Source organism: Rhamphochromis longiceps, linkage group LG14, assembly GCF_057381845.1.
Source record: "Rhamphochromis longiceps isolate RC_006_pf linkage group LG14, R_longiceps_female_GT1.1, whole genome shotgun sequence".
Lineage (NCBI taxonomy): Eukaryota > Metazoa > Chordata > Actinopteri > Cichliformes > Cichlidae > Rhamphochromis > Rhamphochromis longiceps.
Genome location: NC_140570.1, coordinates 36,807,337 through 36,814,330, shown reverse-complemented (window position 1 = coordinate 36,814,330; position 6,994 = coordinate 36,807,337). Strand labels below are relative to the sequence as shown.

Below are 6,994 nucleotides of genomic sequence, written 5' to 3'. Positions count from 1 at the left end.
TACATAATCTACTCGTCTTCTAAAACCAATGTCCGATTCTTCAAAGAGAATAAGAACACAGACAAGAAGACGGCAAGTATCACGCATTAAATGACACTTATTAACATTTATACACAGCACACAGTGTCCGGTTAGTTCACTGGGAAGACGGATGTCCACAGGCGGACTGTGCGCTCTGACGGCAGGTCAACATTTGTCCTGCAGGCTGGAACACACTGCATGCTTACGCTTAAGCAACCATGGTACAAGTGACATACTTACAAGTATGCTACAAGTAATTTCTGTGAACAGTTAAAGCTGCAGCCAAAAAGAGTTTAGAGGAAGGAACATGAGCTATGACTGCCACAGTCTCAGAGACGTCAGCAGAGCTGTGATTATTGTCAGATGCAGGGTCGGTGTTCCTGCTAACATGTAATCATGCTGATTCCAAACCGGTTCTGCAGCTTTGTACAATCTCCTTCTTTTGTACTAAAATTTCCTCCAGGCTTTTTTTTTTGCACTTATCTGTTACATATTGCACCAATTTTTATTCCCATCACTCTGATTATTCATTTAGTTGAGAAGATAGGAGGTTTATTTGGTGAGATTGAAGGGATAATTGTAATCCATCTCTTGATATGAATGCATAGAAATATGTGAGATATGAAATGTGGCGTAATCTCAGTTATTGCTGGATCTTACCCGAGACTGCCATTTGCGTCACAGCGCCTCTCAGCTCCACCCCACAATGTCTACTTTCTGTCACATGATGTGGATGATTTAGCATCTGTCTACGTGTAGATTACCCAGATTTATCATATTACTGCTGGGAGGGTAATGATGCTGGCGCTTGTACATAACAGAGCAGGACCTGAGCAATCTGAACCACACGAGACAGGATACTGAGTGGAACTGGTTAAAATCCAGAGGAGAGAACAGGAAGCAGACAGACGCTTAACTTCTCACATCTTCAGAGATAAACATGTAAAGAGGTTTTCTCTTCTCTGACTTGCCAAATGTTTTGAGTTTGCACAGCCTGTCACTATGCATCCCTACATCACACAGGGGGCTGTACCCCATATCTAAAAGTCACACATGGAGACTCCTCCACTTAGCAAATTGGTCGATGAGAGGGCCACAGCTCAGTGAAATCCAATCTGTAATCCAGAATATCACGGTGATGTAATCCAAGACAAAGTGGTTATTTTAGCTGATAAATGTGATAACAGGGAGAACTCCGGTCACTCTGCTCCGAGAACACTTATGAAACACGAAAGCAGGGTTCAAATGCCCATCAGAGTCTCCCACTCTTACTGTAACAAGTGACCATGTCAAACCAGATTAAAAGCTTCATGCATGATCGACACAAGGCTGCACAGTATTAGCCTGAACATATTTGGTGACAACAAAAATTACTTTTTAGTATGTTTTTAATTAAAATCATTTATAAAAATTGATGTTCTTCCATATTTTAAGGGTTGAACTAAGGAATTTCCTCCTCCCACTCTTCCCCCAAGATATATTTTAAGGACTGGTTAACATAAAAAAATGTTAAACATAAAAAATAAAACAACAGATGAGGCAAATGTTCTTCTAAATTAGTATTTCACAGTATCTTACTAAACGCTAGATACATATATTCCTGCATGACTTTGGGATTTTGACATTTGTACCTTTTATCTAAATTCAATTACAGTTACTCTGTAACCAGGTTAAATAACTTGGAACATGTGGACACAATTTCCCTGCTTTGCATGCATATAATACACAGATATTTCCAGATAACCGTGTCCTTTCCTGCAGGCTGCTATGAAACAGTTACATGCAGACAGAAGGTGAAGGGTTGGACCTCCCGCTGCAGCTGTTGCCTTGTCTGTCCCTTGTCTCCAGTGTTGTGTGATCTCGGTTCTTGCCTTTTAGAAACTCAGCCGGGCACGGAAAACCCTTTCTACCCAATCAAATGAGGTGACCCCAAGTCCAGTCAGCCAATAGCAGCAGAGGTCTGAATATAAATACTTTAGTCCATCACCTGGTAGAGCTGGGCGACCCCTATATTTGGTGGATAGGATCTGATCCCGGGATCTGTTACTTCTTTCTTTTCTCCTAAGCAGGTAAAAGAAAAAAACAACAACCCTGAATGCAATGTTTCAGTTTGACTTTTTGGTAAATGAAAGGGAAATATTCTGATGTTTTTCCCATTTAAATATGGATCAAACCTTTTGAGAACAAAATTGGTCTGAGAGGGAAACCAGAAAACTGAATGGTTCCGCACCGCTGGCGAACACCGAGCCGTGAAAACGTACTCCCCCTCTGCATTTCTGTCTTGGATTTTTGTGAAACGTTTTTTCTGGGATGGAAGCTACTAAAATAAACTTTAAATACTCTTCTACCGATGCACACTGTAGCCTGAAACGTAGGCATTTCTTTGAAAGATTCTTGGACGTGAGCAGCAGTGTGGGGTTGAGGGCATATCCATTTGTAGTGCTGTAGTGTTGCGCCAGCAGTTGCGTCTATCTGTCATCTGTTGCTGACGCCTGCAGCACTGGCTTGAGGTATGTCTTTGAATAGTTTAGGAGCGCTTGATATAGTCATGGAACTTGCACAGCCGTCTGTGAGGCATGCAGGCTTTGACCTTTTCGCTGCACCAGGTGTCATCATCAGTTTAATGCACCTCCACTAACTGAGCTCGGCCTCAAGGAAAGAGACACTGACAGCAAACAGAAAAAGAAAGAAGTGAGGAGGAGTTGCATATTTATTCTTGACAACAACCTGATTGATTATGAAGCTGCAGCGCCGGTTGCCTTTTCAGATTCCTAAACTGTTATTGAATTAATTTCTGCAGAAGTTAAAAAGGTTATGTGACCAAAGTAGTTTTCTTCTTTCTTACTGCTTTTTCTCAGCTAAAAAGGAATTAAATGAAATAAACAAAATAGATCATAGAGCATAGAAAAATAAAACTGTGAACCTCATTTATTTCTGAGAATTAATATTTTCTGCTGTTTTCATTTTGTTAAAGCTATTTTAAAAGCTGAATTACTTCTGTGGAAAACTACTCCATGCAGGCTTTCGCCTCCCTTGGAAGCTGACGTTACGTTGAATTGAGTGAGATGGGAGAGAAAGCCAATCATCGTTATGAGCTTGAGGTGGGACGGGTGCAGTGGAGGAGGGGGCATGACTATGCTATTAATAATGTTTGCTGTGAGGGGGAGACAGGTGGTGAGACGTCTGGGAGAAAGGAAGAGCAGGGGGGACATAGCACAGCTGACAAAGAGAGAGGGGGGGGGGGGGGACGTTAAGGGAGAAGTTAAAAAGTAAAAAATAAAAGATCAAAGAGGAAGACGGACTTTTCTTATATAACCACACCAGATAGACACCAAGTGATAACTGGTAAATTAAGTAAACACATTTTTTTTCATGGATGTCATATTATTCTGATAAGGGAAACATTGCATGATCCCGCCTAAATAATTAAAACAGCACACTGTCCTCTTTCCCCCGTCTCCTGTCAGGTGGAGTAAGAATCACAGCCATGACGAAGAACTGCCACAACGACTACAAAATGAAGTTCTCGGTGGACGACGAGTACCCCGATCTGACCAAGCACAATAACCACATGGCCAAGGTACAAACCCTGCTCTGACATGGTCTAAACATGGACACTTTACTGCCACACACATGGGCTTAGATGCTATTTCGTTTCAACGAGACATGATTCAGGGTTTTGTGAAGATGCATGCCACAAAAATGCGGTGATTACTTCTTTCGGGATCTCTTAGATTTCCCGGTAAAGACAGGTGAGTCACATGGCTGACCTGCGTGTGTTATCTGCTGTAGGTGCTGAGCAAGGAGATCTACGGCAAGCTGAGAAGCAAGTCCACCCCCAGCGGCTTCACCGTGGATGATGTCATCCAGACCGGTGTCGACAACCCTGGTGAGAAGCAAAGGCAAACAGGCACCACGAGACATGAATAACTGTAGCACAACCTGTAACCAAATACGACCTGTGATTAGGTTACTGACATTATAGGTTTTACTTTTATTTCATTCCTAGTTTGACATTTTTGTTGCCGGTTCAGGAACGATTCACTTCATTTTCAAAGGCATTTAAATTTTTGTTTCCTTTTAATACGGGTGGTGTTAGTCAGGCTGTAAGATTGAAGAAGTTCACACCTGTACAACAACACAGCACAACATCCCAGACTCGTCAGCATCTGCTCGTCAGGCTGGTTGTGTTAATGAATTTGACCAAACGGACAAAGATTAAGAGTGAAGACATTTCCTGTATACTTTTTATTTTACTGCTACTTTATTTGATATACAGCATGGTTAAAATCTTTCCTACTCTCCTTCTTGTCCCAAGGTCACCCCTTCATCATGACTGTGGGCTGCGTTGCTGGTGATGAGGAGTCCTATGAGGTCTTCAAGGACCTGCTGGACCCAGTCATCTCCGACCGTCATGGTGGATACAAGCCCACCGACAAGCACAAGACCGACCTGAACTTCGAGAACCTGAAGGTGAAGAGTCAAGTGTTGTTCGATATTCCACATTTACACCAGCCTAATCACATTCATTCCCTAAACTGTGTTAAAGCTGATGTACTTGAACTGGACTAACTTAGAAGTTAACTTCCACATCCCTCAAAATGTGGGTCCACATTTCATTTCTTTGAGTTTGTCAATGAAAGACACATTAATTTATTATAGAAATGAAATCAAAATATATATACTATGAAATACTATAACATAATTATAATGTCTGCGTTGTGTTCCAGGGTGGTGATGACCTGGACCCCAACTATGTGCTCTCCAGCCGTGTCCGTACTGGCCGCAGCATCAAGGGATTCACCCTGCCCCCCCACAACAGCCGTGGAGAGCGCAGAGCCATCCAGAATCTGTCCATCGAGGGTAAACGCTAAATGTCAAACCTATAAGAATAACCCACATGTTTATAAAACTCATTTTATTCACAGACTGACATCTTTGTGCCGCACACCTTCCTTCCTCAGCACTGTCCAGCCTGGAGGGTGAGTTCAAGGGAAAGTACTACCCCCTGGATGGCATGACTGATGCCGAGCAGGAGCAGCTGATCGCTGATCACTTCCTGTTTGACAAGCCTGTGTCCCCCCTGCTGACCTGCGCCGGTATGGCCCGCGACTGGCCTGACGCCAGAGGCATCTGGTGAGAAACAGAAATGGGAAATCAATAAATCTGAAGACAATTCTATTTTTTTCCTCCTCTTTAAAAAGCAGGGTGATCAGATACGTGCTGTAATCAGCCGAGACAGCAGCTTTTCTCCGTTTATGAAAACACAAACACATTAGAAACATCTGAGAGAAATTCTCCCATCTGCCCTTCCTCAGCAAAGCTTTGACATCATTACCATCTGTCTGCATAATATGAAGAAAACACCAATTATTTCTTCTTTTAAACATCTCTTAAAGCGTCTCATGTTTGCTGAAGCTGCAGTTTAAACTTACATCCTTTACAAATGATGTAAGTCATTTGACTATATCCACAGAGATCTTCAAGGTCAACTTAACAATTTATTGGTTGAATATAGAGAGAAAGCCTGCAAGTGTGGCACAAATTTCTTTAAGAAGTGCTGCTTGTTGCCTGTAAATCAAATAAAACTGAGCTGGGTTTTATTCCTCTAGGCACAACGACAACAAGACCTTCCTGGTCTGGGTGAACGAGGAGGATCACCTGCGTGTCATCTCCATGCAGAAGGGAGGCAACATGAAGGAGGTCTTCAGACGCTTCTGTGTCGGCCTGCAGAAGGTAATACTCACAAACAGGACTTTCTATGGTTTCCTTTTTTGGACTCGCTGGGCTCTTAAACAACCGTAGGATGAATAATTTCTTACTCTTCACCGTTCAGATTGAGGAGATCTTCAAGAAGCACAACCACGGCTTCATGTGGAACGAGCATCTGGGCTACATCCTGACCTGCCCCTCTAACCTGGGAACCGGCCTGCGTGGTGGCGTGCACGTCAAGCTGCCCAAGCTCAGCACACACGCCAAGTTTGAGGAGATCCTGACCAGGCTGCGTCTGCAGAAGCGTGGCACAGGTGCGGAAAAATGCTTTTGAAGCTATAAACAGACATATTAAGCATTTAGTGTACAAACAACCACCTCAGTGTCACTTTTTTGGGACGGATGGTGTGTGTGTGTGTGTGTGTGTGTGTGTGTGTCTAAGTTCCAGTAAAATTACTTGATGTGGGAATGAGCCTTTAATTTCACATCATCCAGCTGTGCCTCTGAAACAAGCTGATAAAAGGGAATAGTTGTCTTTGCTGATGGCATGTACTACGTCAGTGGCTAAAGGGTAACTCCTCCTCCCCCTACACCTCCTCTTGAGCCTTCTTGTTCTTATTGTCCTCATCTTTTGACACAGGCGGTGTGGACACAGCCTCTGTGGGCGGCGTGTTCGACATCTCCAACGCTGACCGTCTGGGCTCCTCTGAGGTGTATCAGGTCCAGCTGGTGGTCGATGGCGTCAAGCTGATGGTTGAGATGGAGAAGAAGCTTGAGAAGGGAGAGTCCATTGATGGCATGATCCCCGCCCAGAAGTAAAGTGGACAGACATCCCACGATCGAATGACTGTCGGAGTTTGTTTTGTTTTTTTATTTTATAAAAAAATGAAGCGGTAGCCTTGTTGTAAAGTTATTTTACTGGTTTCGGCCAACTGGCTACTTTCTGCTTTCTTCTTTCCGTCAACAGACACTCCACTTCTCTTTATCCTCCTTCCTTTCTTACTTATTTCTGCCATCATTACTCCTCTCATCCTCTCCTCTACTGTCTTTGGTTTCTTCTAACTCTAACCATCTCTCTTCTCATCATCTTGGTAACATCCTGGGATCAATCCATACATAGTCTGACCATGGCTATGTACACGCACACCAAAGGAATTTTTTTTTGGTTGTACAATATAATGGACTATTAAATGATGCCCCATGTGACAATCAAGCTTCCTGGTTATGTCATCTTTTCTTTGAGATCTCCTGAGAAGAGAAC

General features: G+C 43.1%; 1 protein-coding gene across 2 annotated transcripts; it reads left to right on the top strand.

The window, feature by feature from the left end:
• Positions 1-1,937: 1,937 nt before the first annotated feature.
• Positions 1,938-6,947, top strand: ckmb (creatine kinase, muscle b). 2 transcript variants are annotated; one of them, XM_085379549.1, is made up of 9 exons: positions 1,938-2,090; positions 3,489-3,601; positions 3,814-3,910; positions 4,340-4,494; positions 4,752-4,884; positions 4,986-5,157; positions 5,634-5,757; positions 5,858-6,047; positions 6,374-6,947. In XM_085379549.1, the coding sequence occupies exons 2-9, from the start codon at positions 3,509-3,511 to the stop codon at positions 6,550-6,552; spliced, it is 1,143 nt and encodes a 380-aa protein (XP_085235675.1). In that variant the 5' UTR covers positions 1,938-2,090; positions 3,489-3,508; the 3' UTR covers positions 6,553-6,947. The 2 variants fall into 2 exon arrangements, with proteins under 2 accessions (XP_085235675.1, XP_085235676.1); XM_085379550.1 differs by lacking the exon at positions 1,938-2,090 and adding an exon at positions 3,075-3,122.
• The last annotated feature ends 47 nt before the right edge of the window (positions 6,948-6,994 follow it).

Excerpts from the sequence above, each read along its gene's own strand:
- ckmb (XM_085379549.1), top strand. The coding sequence starts at position 3,509 with ATGACGAAGAACTGCCACAACGACTACAAAATGAAGTTCTCGGTGGAC. Across the intron at positions 3,602-3,813 it reads ACAATAACCACATGGCCAAG|GTGCTGAGCAAGGAGATCTA; the intron begins GTACAAACCCTG and ends TATCTGCTGTAG. Across the intron at positions 6,048-6,373 it reads TCTGCAGAAGCGTGGCACAG|GCGGTGTGGACACAGCCTCT; the intron begins GTGCGGAAAAAT and ends CTTTTGACACAG.